Here is a 17567-nt window from a genome sequence, read left to right on the forward strand (position 1 = left end):
TGTCTTAGTTTGTTTTAAATCATGATTTTTAGAATTTATATATATATATATATATATATAAATAACTGTGCTCAAAGCTGGTGTTAATGCATTTCAACATTCCACTACTGTTCAGTAGAGTATTATTGGTTATGGCTATCAGTGTTATGGATTTTAGTGGCAGAATTACCTACTTATTTGAGAGCGATGTCTGAGGGAGCAGCAACATGAGGAATGGTAATTTTGATATTAGGATGAAGTGGGACACAAACAGTGTAAAACATTTGCCTTAAATTTGGCATGCGAGTACACCAGCTGTTTGTGTCACCCAGTTATTAGTCTTTTGATATATATTGGACCTGCACTGTCTATTAGTTATTGTAGAGTCACATCTGTAGCTTTTATAAAATCATCTCTTACTGTACAGGTTTGTAATTGTCATGTACAATGATTGCAGAAAACTCATTTCTTAAATAAATATGGACCAATCAAAGAAGCACTGTCGTCTATTCATTTCACAGACTTAAAATATGGAAGACAACCACGGCTGGAAAAAAATGCACAATTAACATGTTTTTTTGACAAGTTTAAATTGACCATATTCTATTTATATTACTTCGATGATGCATAATATACAGATCTTAAATCCATTTCTAAAACAATCAAATATGTTAATTTAAAAAAATGTATTGCCACAATTTTATTTTGTGATATGTATACTTGAAGGAATAGTTCACCAAAAAATTAAAATGTACATTTACTCGCAACCTCGTCTTGTTCCAAACCTGTATGGTTAAAAACAAATGATATGAGGATGAGTAAATGATTACAGAATTTTATTTTTGGATGAACTATCTTTAATAGTGTTTATACTGTAGAGAAAGAGAGAGGATAGTCAGGTGATGTTTAGCAGTTTTACTCCGCTGCTGCTGTGGTGTCTTCAGTCTTTCTCTTTTCCAGCAGATTCTTCAAAAAGAACTCGCCTAAGAAATATATATATGCATGAGACAAAAAAAACATGAGATGAAAATTTAACAGTATGTGCAAGTGTGTGAGCTTAATGATAGTTGAAACATGGAAGTCAATGTTTGGCTGCCCTGATGGTCAAAACTACACCTTCTTGTTGTAAAAGAACTGATTATTTAAAAGTAGATTAAATGCTGAATGGAAACGACAAGATGCGCATAAAAGCTTGAGTACTCAATTCAGGTAGATTTTTTTCTGGCATCTGCATCCGAACGTAAAATAACACAAGCCACAGTTCCTTCCTGATTGCAGCAACTTACTTTTTTTTTTTTTACAGATATTTTGCTGCAATTTTCCAGGAAGTGAAGACTTTGTTCTCTTAAACACATAGGATGGAAATGGTGCTTTATTTTGCGCAAAAGTTAAATTCAAAACTTTGGATGGAAACATAGATATTGAGAAAACAATGGTACTGCTAATGAATAGCGTTTTGTACACTAGGTATTATATAAATCTTTATAAATTTAAATATGCACTCAGATTACCTGCTTTGTAAGAGGAGCGCACAAGTGGCCCACTGGCTGTGTAGACAAAGCCCATCTCCTGGCCAACCTTCTCCCAGTGAGCAAACTTCTCAGGAGTAACATATTCTTCCACCTTCAAACAGACACAGTTAGAATGATGTGTTCAAGAAGGTGCCATTCTATAAGTGCGTTATGAGTGATGTAACAGAATGAAACTAAAAATGATCTATAAAACAGGAAATGTGGCCTTTTAAGGGCGAGTTATCTATAATAGATTACTTAAGGTACAGTCATATATTAACATTGTTTTGCAAATATTTATAGGTGAAATCTAGTCAATAGGGATCCACTTTTTCGTGTGAGGGCAAACACTACATTTTTTTTTAAGGGTTCAAGTTGGTCACATGGATTCACCGTATTGATCAATATAAAGCTGCTTGGTTTAAAAGTGACTTCAAGGTGAGATGTGCTTCATACATTGCTACACTTTTAAAAATAGACTATAGACAATTTCGCTGACATTTTGCTTATGTGACCACAAATTTATTCCTGAAATTTGCACAAAACCAGCCAATCACACTGTAACTGGTGATGTCAGCCAGCATACGCCACTGTGTGCAGAATGCATCAGATGGTCACTGAACAGACTGTGAGTGTGCCATCTAAAGGCCGTTCACACCAAGGACGATAATAACTATAAAAGTTGTAAAATTCATTCTAAATGTAAAAGAATAGCAGAGTCCGCACACCACAACTATAACGGCACAGAGAAATGATATCCTAGCTGATGACTCATAAAACATTGACAGCCAATCAGAACGCAATTAAAGCGACAGACGAGATGACATAACTGCCGAGCGTGCTTATAATAAACAGAAATATATTGTGCATTTGTGTGGGTGCTAATAAAGCTATAGTTATCGTTCTTGGTGTGAACGGGCCTTAAGACAGCTTGGTTGTTGTATCATTATGTATTGTTGTTGTACCTTGAGATGGCGTTTGGTTGGCTGCATGTACTGGCCAAGTGTTAGACAGTCCACTCCAGAGTCCCTCAATTCTGCAAGAAGACAAAGAACTCTCATATGCCAATATATTATGAATATTTATTTACCTCCTATTATAAACATAGAATACATGTGAAACTCTGGTATGAATTAGCGTAGGTTAAGGCACATTACCCTTAAGAGCAGCATGTATCTGTGCATCTGACTCTCCGAGACCCAACATGATGGAAGTCTTTGTGAGCACACTGGATTTCGCTTTTTTAGCATGTCGTAAAACACTCAGTGATTGGTCAAGGTTTGCACGGGGGTCACGCACATGCCTTAAGGTCAAAGATCAAAGGTGAAAGTGAGATCTGCAATGAAATCTCCAAGCTTTAAACAGAAGTGAGAATCATGAAGGATGAGAACTACTGTTACGAATTCACTTGATAAGATAGACTAGATATTTCTGCCATCTGGTGGTGACTACAAAAAAACAACAGAATTTTTTTCTACAAAATAAATAAATAAAAATAAAATATGTATAATTATTATTTGGAAATATTTCAATATTTTATGAATATTTTTATAATAAATATTTTTTGCTTAAAAATAAAAATGCACAGAACTTTATCATATTAAACAACACTTTGTTAAAGCTGTCTGTATTTCTTGACTTTTAAACTGCATTAAAAAGAATAATTAAAAAACACACACACGTATAAGAAAAATGTAACAGACATGACAGCATTTTTAAGCGAGCGCACAAGATGCACCGACCTCTGTAGTTCTCTAACTGTCTCTATATTGTGAGCATAAACATCAAGCCCAGACAAAGCAATTTTCTCCACTGCTGCCAGATCACCGCGGAAATCAGGAGTCAAACACTCTACCAGGATTTTAGGGTTCCTTAGAGAGAAAAGATCATGTATGAGAGAAACGAATGAATGAGTTGATTCTAAAAAAAAAAAAAAACAGAGTAGGCCTATCCTCTGTACCTTTCTTTAAGGCTGGAGACGGTCTTTGCAAAATGTTCAGCTCCACCATCAGGAATATCTGTCCAACATAATAAAAATATTGTACGGATAAGGAAACATTATAATACAATGGAGAGTTTTAAAGACCCATGAAAACAAAATTACAATTATGTTATTCTTGGTCCACGTCTATTCGCTTCTATATGCTATATGCTTTTATTAACAGATATACACTTTTTTTTTTAAACGGGTTTTCTGCTTTTAGGAAAACGACCAAAAATATTAAATGACTCTTTTGACTTGGAAGATTTTCTTCCAATCAAATGCGTTCTAGAAGGAGGAGAATGCCCCTCCAACAAATACAACTTGCAACTGACTAGTAAGTAGCAAACCATGGATCATCGCTATGACATAACTAAAGCTAAACTGGCTATTTCAAAACAAAGATGTCCTTTTTCCAAAAGCAAATAGGTCAAGAAGAAAGGAAAATGTCTGTGAAGGCATTTTACAGAGTGTTTAACTTTGGTTTGTTGTCGTTTTCATGTTTCCTCACCATCTCTGTCCACTGATGTGAGGACTACATAGTCCAGTCCCCATGCTGCAATGGCTTTAGCTGTGTTATATGGCTCATCAGGGTCAAGAGGTGGAGGACGTCTCGCCGTTTTAACGGAACAAAACCTACAGCCACGTGTGCATGTGTCCCCCATTAACTATGGAACGAGTAAGGGAAATCAAGCAGAATCAAATTTCCTCTGTTAGGGAAGAAATACTGTTTGAAAGACCATTACATAGAGACATTATCCTTGTATGTTTGAAGGTGTTTTTCAGACCCACCATAATGGTTGCTGTGGCTGTGGCATACTCTCCTCCCCCCCAGCATTCCCCAATGTTTGGACAACGGGCCTCCTCGCAGACCTGTAACCAAAGAAACAGTGTTAATTTCATGTACCACTGGTCAAGAAGAATAGGAATAATAATTCACCTTCAAAATTAAATTATTGTCATCTTTTACTCTCCCTCTATTTTGAAATCGTGGAACACAAAAGGAGTTATTTATAGCAGAATGTCCAAGTTGCTCTTTTACATACAGTAAAAATGGATTTTCAGTGAATAGCAAAATAACATCTGTTTATCACAATACTATATAGCTATCCAGGCAGATCCTGCAGACAAAGATACGTTTTACTCTGATCTACGCAGCCTTTTTCAAGATGTCCCAGCTGACGACAAGATTGTTATCCTTGGTGCCTTCAACGCCAGAGTGGGCAGAGACTCAGAAACCTGGAAAGGCATACTTGGAAGGCATGGTGTGGGCAGCTGCAACAATAATAGACGCTTGTTACCTGAATTCTGTGCTGAACCACAGCTTTCCATTACCAACACCATCTTCCAGCAGAAAGACAGTCTGAAGACAACCTGGATGCACCCTCGGTCAAAACACTGGCATCTCATAGACTACATCCTAGTGCGCCAGCGTGACCTAAAAGATGTCCTTCACACCAGGGTAATGCCCAGCGCCGAGTGTTACACAGACCACCACCTTGTCCACTGCAAAATCACATTCCACTTTAAGCCCAAACCAAGGAAAAGTGGCGCCCCTGAGGAAGAAGCTCAAGGTCTGCAGACTTCAGTCTGCCGCAGTCAGAGCAGTTTTCCAGGAGAGCCTACAGTCTAGGCTAGAGGAACCCATCTGCCTGGCCGACTCGCCTCCGGCCCCAGAAGTGCTGTGGAACCGCATCAAAACTGTTGTTCTGAAAAACGAAGCAAAACAGGGACTGGTTCGATGAGAACAACTTAGAAGTCCAAGAGCTGCTGTCAAAGAAGAGATCAGCACACAAGGCCCACCTGGCCCAACCGTCCTGCCCGCATAAAAAAAGCAGCCTTCCGCCTGAAATGCAGCACCCTCCAGCATAAGCTTCGAGAGATTCAGAACGAGTGGTGGACCAACCTCATAGTAAGAACTCAGCTTTGCTCTAAAAGCGGTATATGGTCCCTCCAAATCCTGAGCCTCCTGCGGAGTGCAGACGGAAAAGAACTGCTCACTGAAAAGGACTCTATCCTGAACCGCTGGTATGAACACTTCTACACCCTTTTCAATGCTAGCCGCTTAGTCCAAGAACCAGCGATTGACCACATCCCACAACAACCAGAGAAAACTGAACTGAATGTAGCACCAACATTACAAAAGACTGAGGAAGCCATTAAACAGCTGAAGAGGAGAAAAGCTGCAGGAGTTGATGCCATACCTTCTGAGGTATGGAAGAATGAAGGCCCAGCGCTGCACACCAAACTCCATGAATTCTTCGTCTGCTGCTGGGAGCAGGGAAAACTCCCTCAAGACCTCTGTGATGCAGTCATCATCACTCTGTACAAGAACAAAGGAGAGAAGTCAGACTGTTCCAATTATCGTGGCATAACACTTCTGTCTGTCGCCGGCAAAATCCTTGCAAGGATACTGCTGCATCAACTGGTAGAAGATCACCTTCCAGAGACACAGTGTGGCTTCAGAGCCAACCGGGGAACCACAGACATGGTGTTTGTCCTGTGGCAGATTCAGGAGAAGTGCCGGGAACAAAACAAAGCGCTGTACGTCACCTTTGTGGATCTGACAAAAGCATTTGATACCGTGAGCAGGCAGGGACTTTGGAAAGTTCTGGAAAAGCTAGGCTGCCCACAGAAGTTTGATCATCCATCTTCATGGAGACCAGCTTGGACAAGTCAGAAATAGCAACGTCCTCTCGCAGCCCTTCCCTATTGCAAACGGTGTAAAACAGGGATGTGCTTGCTCCCACACTGTTCACCATTTTGTTCAGCATGATGCTCCAGCAGACCACAGAGGACCTTGTCGACGCTGTTGGCGTATATAAATCCGTTTTCGTCTCGACGGGAGTGTGTTCAACCTGAGGCGTCTGCAGGCCCACATAAAGACCATCGAACTACTGATCCGGGAGCTGCTGTTTGCTGACGATGCCACCCTCCTTGCTCACACAGAGGCAGCTATGCAGCGAATCACTTCCTGTTTTGCAAAATTGCTCAGATCTTCGGCCTTGAAGTCAGCTTGAAGAAGACTGAAGTTCTGCATCAGCCCGCACCACAAAAAGAGTACCATCCACCAAGCATCTCCTTCGAACAAACAGAACTGTAGGCTGTCCACCATTTCAGCAACTCGGGGTGCGAGATCTCGTCTGACACCAAGATCGCCTAAGAAGTTGACAACAGGCTGGACAAGGCAAACAGTGCATTTAGCAGACAATACGGACGTGTCTGGAACAACAACAACCTCAAAAAAGACACGAAGGTCAGTGTATACAAAGCTGTTGTGCTGACCACTCTCCTGTATGGCGCTGAGTCCTAGGTCACGTACCGTTATCACCTGAGACTCCTCGAGCGTTTCCATCAGCACTGCCTCTGCACAATCCTCAACATTCGTTGGAGTGACTTCGTCGTCAACACTGCAGACCTCGAGTCAGCAGAGGTCACTGGCATCGAGGCCATGGTCCTCAAGGTACATCTTCGCTGGGCAGGGCATGTCTCCAGGATGGAGAACCACCACCTACCTAAGATCATACTGTACGGGGAACTGTCTTCTGGCTACCGCAACATCAGGGCACCACGAAAGCGGTACAAAGACTCCCTGAAGAAGTCCCTCACTGCTTGCTGCATCGATCACCGTCCGTGGGCAACACAAGCAGCTGATCGCGACTCTTGGCGGCGCACAGTCCATCAGGCCACCTCCTTCTTTGAAGATATCTGCAGGGCCAGTATGGAGGACATAAGGAGAAGAAGGAAGAACCGTGTCCCCTCAGCACCCATCCTGGACCAGACCTTTACCTGCAGTCGTTGTGGCAGGACCTGCCTGTCCCGCACAGGCCTCGTCAGCCACCAGCGTGCCTGTAGATGACGTGGATGTCCTTCCTAAACCTTTGTTTGTTTGTGTAGCCAAGCCATGAATATAGTTATTCACTACCTTTCAAAAGTTTGAGGTCAATATGATTTTAATGTTTTTGAAAGAAGTCTCATGTTCAACAAGGCTACATTTATTTGATCAAAATATAGTACAAATTTGTTGGATGGGTTGATTATAACCGAGACGCTCATGTTCGCTCTAGACAGTGTTAGTCTACTCAATTGCTTACTCATGACACATAGCAACTCAGCTAAAAGTATTCCTACTATGTTAGTCCTTCAATTGAAAGTAGCTAACTTTTACCTGTTGAGACAAGCCTTCACAAGCATCTGAGAGCTATATCTTCGATGTACAATCTGCATTAATGTCAATTTGGGTGGGTGCGATGCGTGAAAGAGCCGTTAGCAAGGTTGTTTGAAAATATGCTTTGTTTTTGTAATTCAGTTAGTGTCGCAGAAACTTCATACTTCACCTTTAAAAAAAGTATGTCCCCAAACTTTTAAATGGTAGTGTATATAGTGCTTGTATGGACTACTTTTATGCTTTATGGTGTTTTTTAATTCTTTTTGTAGCTTGACAGCCCCTGGTTCTCTTCCACTTTCATTGTACTGAAAACTTCTCTTGTTGTGATAATTTTTCAAATTCATGTGTGAACTTTCATTTTTGAAAGAACTATTCCTTTAATTGAACTGTAAAATTTTCCTTATTGTATTATGAGTTGAAATGTCAGGCATATTTTCAGCCACTTACTGTGTGTAGGTTCAGTTCTCTAAGTGTGTTCTTTAGTTTGTTGTAGTTCTTTCCTATAGGAATCTCTGTCTTTAGCCATGGTGGTAGCCTTAGCCTGGGAAAATAAAACACTGGTTAAATCCTATGGACTGAACTTTATACATGTATACGTAAATGTTCAAAAAAAATCCCAAGTTATCTATCCATCTATCTTACTGGACTGTAGCTACTGAGGTTTACTTCATTATCCAAACATCCTTTTTTAGGAAAATCAGGTTAAAACGTAGCAAATTTTTTTTTAAATATGATACATCAGGCTTTTGAGGGATGTTTATCTCTATCATCATTGTATTGTATTGTATTATATGTTTTGCCACCCACAATAAAAACTACTGAGCTTTGATCCTAAAACTAAACATTTAAATATCCTCTTACTAAGACATATTATTGGGAAAAATAGAATAACAACTTATATGTATTTTATGCAAGATGGCTGGTATAGACCACTGTTACAATAATCTCATTGATATACATTACAAGCTAACAGATTTTTACTTTTTGGTGCCAACTACACCAAGTTGTATATTTTTGCTCAGTTTGGACCTCTGAATAAAATGGGTGTTTTTTTCACCTCCTCGGTTATGAGCACCATATTCAAATGTTTGTCTAAACTAAAGGGTAAACTGTTCCATTAAAAAAAAAAGATTTTTCTGACTATTATTTCATGTCAAGCTTGCTTTACAGGCTTAATTTCATACATTTTACCAGGCAGGATATAAAAATTAAAAGTCTGTGTACATTCAGTAATTAAATCACACATCTAATTTGTTAACAAATAACATCTATGTCTAAAGGCACAATTGGACAACACTGATAAAGTGAACTTTGCAAAGTGACCACTGTGAATGAAGTCATAAAAATAATAATAATAATAATAATAAAAATCCTAACAATTACAATAAGGTTTCAGCACTTCGTGCTTGAACCCCTAAATATTTTGATGGCAATGGCACCATGGATAAACATTGAAAATGTTAAAGCGGTGTCCATTCGTTTACCTTTCTCCCTTCTCTCTCTTCAGGTTGCCTCTGTATTCCTCCCACTTGCTCTTTTCTGACAGTTCTCCTGATATGAAATCCTGGAGGTTCAGTCGATCCTCTTTTATGTCTTTCTTCCTCTCGGTGATTGTGGATGTGTTGGCAGCAGTGGTCAGTCTGTTACAGTAGTAAACCTGCGACCAGGAGCACGATTCGAGCGTGACCTCAATTTAAAAACTTTTATAGTAATATCATCATCAAACAGTTCAGTTAGCTCAGCATAATATGCATATAAAAAACACTAACAAATTTTAAAATATTAAATCGGAGGACATTACACTGTCATATTGCTGCAACTTCTGTACTGGCCTGCACCGGTAGGTTAGCACTTAATTATTTGACGATCTACTTTTGTACAGTCAGTCATAAAACTAAAACAGAACGAAGAAATCGCTTACATTAGACGCCTCAAAGCATTTTGATGGTAAAAACAGATGATTAGAAGAATATCGACCCGCAGCACAACAACTTCTCCTGATCAACGCCATGACTTTAGATTCAGCATGAGCCTGTCATTGACAACAATAGCTCTGTAATTGATTAACTTTAAGACCAGAGCGTTATATACCATGACAAACATGTGAATGTGATCTATTTTATTGTCAACATATGCATAATAAATGCATAAATATATATTTCTAAAATGTAATTTAAAATATTTACTGATAACCTCGGTTGTTTTGCTTCAGTAACGTGACATTCAGGGTATCTGTAATCGCTTGGTCGTGCCTTTCAGACTGGCTTGTGACGCATGACGTACGGGTTACATTTACGTCATCACGTCCTTCCTCCTTCCTTTCCCCCTTATTCAGCGAGGTAAGAACATGGCGCATCCTGTTCTTGGTCATTTTAATCAAGTACCATCTGCACTAATATGAAATGCGTTAGGTTTGCCTAGTGTCTAGAGACTTTTTTTATATGTTCATGAAAATATCTGTGGCTATATTAGTGTTGAAAACCCGATGCTGTATGATAAACGCCGTATGTCTGGTTAGTGTTTATCGGTTAGCCAGACGTGTAGGCCGGAGCAATTACAAGTCATTCATTAAGCACATTTATATTAAACCATGTTTGTCTCATCGTGACATTATTAATGTTCAAGTAGCATTAAACGGACTTAAAATTCACAAACACGTAAACGGTACCACCCTGGTGTAATTGACTAGAATCCTTATAGATTCCACCGGGTTTGTACTAGTCTATCAGTTTTTCTGTTCTAATAAGTGATAAAACTTGGTATTTGTGATACACAGAATATGCTTTTTGCTGACCACTTTGTGCTTGTTTTCTTCAGAATGAAGACCATTCTCAGTAATCAGACAGTGGACATCCCCGACAATGGTAACGTTATGTCAAATATCATGCATCACGTCCTATCCATTCACACACTTCTCGCGTTTATGTTTTAGAGAGTTTTCTCTTTAATCCACTTCATGCTTTCATGTTTACTAAATGTGTCTGTTTCCTTACAGTCGAGGTGTCCCTCAAGGGCCGCACAGTTACAGTGAAGGGACCCCGAGGCGTTCTCCGCCGGGAGTTCAACCATATTAACCTGGAGCTCAGTCTGTTGGGCAAGAAACAGAAGAAGGTTTGCAGTCTTGATACATACTGTACCGCCAACTCATAAGAGCTATGGATAATGGGGTGTTCTCTTAATTAGCTCAAAACTATGGAACTATCTGCCTTCTAAGATTAGGCATGCGGTAGTGTTTTTGAATCTTACCTTTAAGCCCACTTTTTATAGGGTATCTTATATTAAATATACTATCTGGCAGGGAAAAATAACTATGTAGTGTAATGATGGGTATGTTTGTTTTACATCTTCTGAACATGTATATTTGTCTTGAACTGGTCAGTTGAGGAGACTGAATATTAATATTTTCTAAAGTTATTCTGACATGTCAGGTGTGTGTGTGTATATATATAAAATCATGAAGGGGAAAACAGCAATTGACCTATCCGTAAGCCCCATCCATTAAGTTACTGTTGCAATCACGAACAAACAAATAGAGTTGCTAACTGTCTTACAATGACATCTGTCAGTGTGAAAACCTTGTCCCAAGATGTTTTTGATCAATTTTGGACACAGAATGACCACCTCTCGTCGAGGAGCGTTCAAGTGGGACTTAAATATGCCATGGAGGGATATATAAAGATTTTTAAAATAAATATGGTAGGTAACGGTTAATTTGGAAGCGAGTGTTTAACGGCAGATCACAATGAGAGCAGGAGAAGCCTCATGTTACGGTTGTAATAATCGCAGATGGCTGTTTTTGACCTACACTTTACACGTGAGAACAGTAAGCTATTTAAGTTTGTATGTTAGCATGGACGTGCTAACTTTAATTGTAACGAAGTATGAGTATGAAAAAAAGATAATGAACGTTTCCGTCTTCATTGGGATTGGGTTTTAATCCTTAGGGATCCAGGTTACTGCTCTCACATCATTGATATTATAAATAAACCGGGCTTCAGTTGTATTTCGCAGATAATTGGTCCGTTCCCGCAAATCTTATCACACTTTTCGCTCTGGTGAGCACGTGCACAGTACGGTGATTCAATGCATGAATACCAGTGCCCATCCTCTCAGGATACCTGGAATCAGTGTTACAAGTACCCCAGGCACATTGTTTTACCATTTTTATTTTTAGTAGCATAAACACCATAAAACCGATGAGAGCTTCGGATCTTCCAATGTTTCTCTATGGCGTTGAAACCTAAAGATGTCTGCGTTCCGGTCCCTGTGCAACTGATACTCAACTGCCATTGGCTCATCTGCGTTTGAGGGGAGGGGCTTACCGATAGGTCAATTATGCTTGCAGTAGCTCAGGTGACAATGACAAGGAAGTGGTGTTCTGAATACATGTGATGAACACGTAAACAAATGTGATTCTGAAATGGATTAGATTAATTCTGATAAATGCATGCATGTAAACATACCTTGTTAATGTGTGTCGAGTTTCAGTGGATGATCTGTGTTTGTTTTAGCTGCGTGTGGATAAGTGGTGGGGTAACAGGAAGGAGTTGGCCACAGTCCGCACCATCTGCAGTCATGTCCAGAACATGATTAAGGGGGTCACCCTGGTAAGTAAACTCGATTTTGTTACATTCGTACGCAATTCTTTATGCTCATTATCTAAAGCAGCTTTAAAAGGACTGTTTTAGTGTCCTACGCTATAATCTCGTTCTAGTTATATTGAAGAGGAAAAGATATGGACTGTGATGTAATGCATGTTTCATTTGTTCTCTAGGGCTTCAGATACAAGATGCGATCTGTATATGCCCATTTCCCCATTAACGTGGTGATCCAGGAGACTGGCTCTTTGGTGGAGATCAGGAACTTCTTGGGAGAGAAGTACGTCCGCCGTGTTCGCATGAGGACAGGTATGTGTAAAGGCTTTTCGTCTGAATTGGTGTAATGTATGTCATCACAAACCCCTTAAAGGGGTTATCGGATGCCCATTTTCCACAAGTTGGTATGATTCTTTAGGGTCTTCATGTAAAGTTTGTAACATACTTTGGTTAAAATTCCTCAATGGTTGTGTAAAACGACACCCTTTTTACTCACCCTACCCCACTCTTCCATGGGGTGTCACACAAGACACATAAAGTGCTGCCTTGGTGGACAGTATACAAATGGCTTAGGGCGGAAATATGCTAATACGGGACAATCTGTCAGTGGTCGTGGGCGGAGAATGAGCAATACGACATTGCTCAGAAAATCCAAACGGCTTGATTGAGTTTAGACTTTTTGGGGATTAAAAAAGAGTGAATGGATTTTTTTCATTGTATGGTGGTTGTCCACATACTGCAAAAACAAATTTATATGCAAACACCATACAAAATTGAATTTTGCATCTGATGACCCCTTTAATTCTGCTGCAGACATGCCTGGTTACAGAATTAAGGCGTTTTGTTTTTTGGTAGGTGTGGCGTGTGCAGTGTCTGCTGCTCAAAAAGACGAGCTGGTTCTGGAGGGTAATGACATTGAGCTGGTGTCAAACTCAGGTGAGCATCATTTTAAGATGTACTGTGCCAACTAGGGGTGTAACGGTTCCCTGTAAAAAAATCGAACTAGGGGTGTAACGGTTCCCTGTAAAAAAATCGAACTAGGGGTGTAACGGTTCCCTGTAAAAAAAATCGAACTGTACCCACGGTTTGTGACGCACTTGCTCCGCGGTTGATCTCAAAACTGATGACTCATCTATAATCTGGTTTGTTGAAAAAAACACGTAAAACAGACAGTTTCACTATCGATAAATTCACTTGCTGGCTTCCCAAATAATACATTACAACAGCGATAATCAAAAAAAGTTACTCTTTAGTAAACTGTTCAATGCGAGTGCCAAATGCTCACACATGACCAGTCATTTACGCTGTCATCACCACCCGGGAGTTGATAGCTCACTCGCGCAGGCGAGATCTGAACTGCACATGTTACTATCGGTGTTTAAAACTAAACTCATTTAAGCTTTGCCAATGTAAACATTCAAGAGCAAGACGTGAAAGAACTCGTGCGCGCTGTGAGAAGATGTGTGTGTGTCGTCATCTCAGACAGCGTGCAGATATTGAGTTCTTTCAAGTCTTGCACTTGAATGGACAAATTCACACAAAGTATGTCAACATGTCTGGCTTTAGTATCCTAGCAGACATATACTGTTATACCTTAAAGGACCTATTATGCCCCTTTTCACAAGATGTAAAATAAGTCTCTGTTGTCCCTAGAGTGTGTATGTGAAGTTTTAGCTCAAAATGCCCAAAAGATAATTTTCTACAGCATGTTTAAATTGTCACTTTTTGAGACTCAGAAAAACGCACCGTTTTAGTATGTATCCCTTTAATTGCAAATGAGCAGCTGCTGCCGGCCCAGAGGGCGGAGCTTCACGAGCTCGCAGGACGTGTGTCAGGACAATCTCTCATCTCACGGAATGATAACATAAACTCTCAGTAGCCGTGTTAGTTTTGACCCGGAGTCGGACAATAATGCCCACAGAGCCAGATAATATATGCTGTATGGAGACTGAACAGGTATAGTCTAGTTTGATTATGGTTATAACTTGTTTTTCCATCTTTCTTTTATCCACTATTAGTACAAGCCTGTTGTAGCGGACCGCGTCCGAATGTTGTAAAAATATACTGATGACTGATGAGTTCAATGAAGTTTATTGTACATTACACAAAAGATGATGCGTCAATTTCACTCTAGAAAATCACTGTAAGAGCTGAATAAACACTGTAACGTTATAAGAAGTCTGCATTAAAGTATTATCCATAAACTCTGTCCCTCTCCCTTTCATTATTATCAACATGCACAGGGAAGTACAAAAAACACTCGTTACAACTAACAGTAAACAAATATTATACACACCTTTTCAGGGGGTGCTTAAACTGTGTATCCGTAAAACAACTATGAACTGTAATAAAGTGCACGCTCTCACTTTCATTACTGCCATGATCAATAATGTTAGGTCTATCGCTCCAGTAAATAAACAGAGCTATGTGGATTAATACATCCAGCTACACGACAACGCTTGGGAGACATTCTTGTAAGTGCAGCAATGGCGGATGTGTACAACTCTCAACTCGCTGTGAACTCGATCAGGGCGGCTCTATGTTAGAACGGCAGTGTCGGTCAACACTCGTGGGCGGGGCCTGTGGCTTTAGTGACGTCACTAAAGCCGCATTCTGAAAACAGGCCGTTGGGAGACACTGCTGATGATTTATGGGGATTTTAAAAAAAGGAGTGGGTGGATTTTTATCACTGCTGGGTGGTTGTGTACACACACTGCCATCACACATTTATGTCCAAACACCATGCAAAAGTGAATTTAGCATGATAGGTCCCCTTTAAGTGAACTTATACAGTCAAGAAAGACAACTGACTTGATCAGTGTAGGCCTACTGAATCAGCTCTGAATTGAACAGCTTTTGTAACCTTAATAAGGATTCATTTAATTTATACAGTCAAATATGCAATGTTATTTTACACTTGATTATTTTATTCAATAATGTTCACTAATGTTAGATCTACCTGAAAAGCATAGTTTATTTAATTAGTATCTTTGCTCTACTGTATTTATTTGTGCTTTTGCTTGTGGTTAGATTATTTATTTTATTTGACTAGTCTTTTTCCCCCTGAACATAGCACATACCGTGACCCTAAAACCGTGATACAAACCGAACCTTGAACTATTTGTACCGTTGCACCCCTAGTGCCAACATATAAGCATGACTAGAGTGATGCATGCAACTCAATTTCTCCTTGACATTGAGTGGTTTGCATTATTTTAAACCAAATGATGGTCTGTTTGCACATTAAAGGGTCTATGAATTCTGTTAGTATTAGCACAATTTGAATTTTATTTCACATTAGCAAAGACAACTTGGATTCACTAAGAGGTCCTCTGGTTTCTGTCAGTGTTTTACTTAATCCCAGTATTGTGCGCGAAGATGTTGTTTTTGTGATTGAGCATCCGTACATGTACACCAATATGCGGATAACAGGTTATTGAAATAATCTGGATTACCAGTTTACATGCAAATCAATAACCTGGCAATGCAAGTAAACTGCATTTAAAATACTATATTATAAAGACCGATAATTGCCTGCTGGTGACGAGCGTAAGCATTCATGTATTTCACTGTTTATTATGCGAGTTAAGATGTTAAAGCATTAAAAATCCAAGAGTAAATAAATTATCAAAAGTGACTCAGCCTTTTTATATCTTTTTTATTTTTGCCATTTGTTTGTCCTAATTTATTTCAAATGTTTTTTCTTCCTTTACTGGACTCGTTGTGGCAACCCTTAAATCTAAGCCTAAGCTGTACCCTCCCTCACCTTGTCTGTGCTAGACTCCAGCAACCCTGTTTCCTCTCGGAGTTAATTTGCCATTACCGGTCCTGATTTATGTATTGTTTTGAATTTTTTTTTCTTTTTCTGAATTGAACAATTTTAGCCTCCTTTCCCCCATCTGACATCCTTAACCCCTGGTTGCATTGTGATTGAAGATAATGTTCCTGATTGGGTTGTGTGTGAAAGATGTGTGTGTGTGTGAGAGACTGTGGTTATGCAAGTCTAGTTTGTGTGCATGCCTCACCTCCCCAGCCTTTCTTGTTTCAGCGGCCCTCATCCAGCAGGCAACCACAGTGAAAAATAAGGATATCAGAAAGTTCCTGGATGGTATTTACGTCTCTGAGAAGGGCACTGTAGTGGAGTCGGAGTCGTAGAGAACACGAGAGGTTAGAATGAGACCGCCGCGCAGGGTGACAGAAGCTGCTGCCGCCCCTCGCCTTTCTATCGGCTCTCTTCTGTTCTAGTTTTCCTGCTTTTTGTCCTTGAACATGTCTCTTATATGTTGTCAGTTTTCATGTCATCTCTGCCAAAGTGCCAAATTTCAAATGATGCGATGTTTAGAATGAATTAACCATCTCCTGCACACCAAACAGCTTTACTTCACTCCATCTTTTATAGGGCTTTATTGCACGTTCACCTTGATCCAAGCATGAGAATACTTCAAACGTTTTAGTCCACAGCTTTAACAACTGGCTAGGTTTGCATGTTACATGACTGTTTTCTGTACAGCTCTTACATCACATGGGAGTTCTTGGGTGCACCACCTTGTCATATCAACTGGTTTGTCTTTACAATTGTTTTTGTCTTATTCTCTTCTTTTTTTTCCCATCTCCCCTCAGCTGCACTGATCCAGCAGGCCACCACTGTGAGAAAGAAGGACATCCGGAAGTTTCTTGATGGGATCTATGTTAGTGAGAAGGGCACAGTGGTGGAACAACAAGATGACTAAATTAGTCTGTAAAATCTGTCAATAAAGACCAACTCCCATTTTTCAACAACATATACTTGTGCAATTGTTTTTGTTAGCACAGTTTGATCATAAATGAATGACCGGTTATGGTAAATGTGAAGGGCTTCATGTGTGTAGTAAAGTGTGGGCTGATGCAATCTATTATAAAGCTTAATCACAACTTTATATTTTAGCTAAAACTATATTGTATCTGATCAATAACTTCTCAATGAATGTGCAAAGTTTTCAATGGTACTATAACTATTACCATTTTACTACATTTTAAAGTAATAACTGTTCAAAAACAATCCAAATTTCTAAGTAGCATCAATATTACTGTGGGATGTTTTTAAACATTTATTTTACTTGCATAAACATTCAGTTTCAAATGAACTTTTTATGCCGCAAAGGGTGTGCATTTTCCTGTTTATCAATGAAATTCAGTCCCATTAGTGTAAAATATGGAAAAGAGCCTAAATATATTTTACAGAAGTATTTTGGGTAAAATCTAACCCAATAGGTAAATTTTTTAAATTTGTGTGGCCCATATGTAAAGATCCTAAGAATGGGCTGAAGTTTTTTACTATTTTATTTTAAGTGTAG

The 17567-nt window shown here is 39.4% G+C and overlaps 2 protein-coding genes across 4 annotated transcripts; one reads left to right on the top strand and one right to left on the bottom strand.

Annotated features, from left to right (window-relative positions):
- Positions 1–469: 469 nt before the first annotated feature.
- Positions 470–9915, bottom strand: lias (lipoic acid synthetase). 2 transcript variants are annotated; one of them, XM_077203610.1, is made up of 12 exons: positions 9833–9915; positions 9561–9671; positions 9124–9296; positions 8087–8180; positions 4264–4344; positions 3983–4139; positions 3451–3508; positions 3233–3361; positions 2648–2793; positions 2456–2526; positions 1491–1602; positions 470–962 (listed from the first exon to the last, which is right to left on the bottom strand). In XM_077203610.1, the coding sequence occupies exons 2-12, from the start codon at positions 9648–9650 to the stop codon at positions 895–897; spliced, it is 1179 nt and encodes a 392-aa protein (XP_077059725.1). In that variant the 5' UTR covers positions 9651–9671; positions 9833–9915; the 3' UTR covers positions 470–894. The 2 variants fall into 2 exon arrangements, with proteins under 2 accessions (XP_077059725.1, XP_077059715.1); XM_077203600.1 differs by having other exon boundaries at positions 9561–9692; positions 9833–9851.
- Positions 9916–9917: 2 nt separating this feature from the next.
- rpl9 (ribosomal protein L9) lies at positions 9918–17015 on the top strand. 2 transcript variants are annotated; one of them, XM_077203632.1, is made up of 8 exons: positions 9949–9978; positions 10457–10503; positions 10635–10750; positions 12151–12246; positions 12414–12546; positions 13090–13170; positions 16283–16401; positions 16855–17015. In XM_077203632.1, exons 2-7 carry the CDS (start codon positions 10458–10460, stop codon positions 16387–16389), a joined length of 579 nt encoding a protein of 192 aa, XP_077059747.1. In that variant the 5' UTR covers positions 9949–9978; position 10457; the 3' UTR covers positions 16390–16401; positions 16855–17015. The 2 variants fall into 2 exon arrangements, with proteins under 2 accessions (XP_077059738.1, XP_077059747.1); XM_077203623.1 differs by lacking the exon at positions 16283–16401 and having other exon boundaries at positions 9918–9978.
- Positions 17016–17567: the final 552 nt, after the last annotated feature.

This window comes from Siphateles boraxobius, unplaced genomic scaffold (genome assembly GCF_051911475.1).
Source record: "Siphateles boraxobius isolate OS27281-9 unplaced genomic scaffold, OSU_SipBor_1 119, whole genome shotgun sequence".
NCBI lineage: Eukaryota > Metazoa > Chordata > Actinopteri > Cypriniformes > Leuciscidae > Siphateles > Siphateles boraxobius.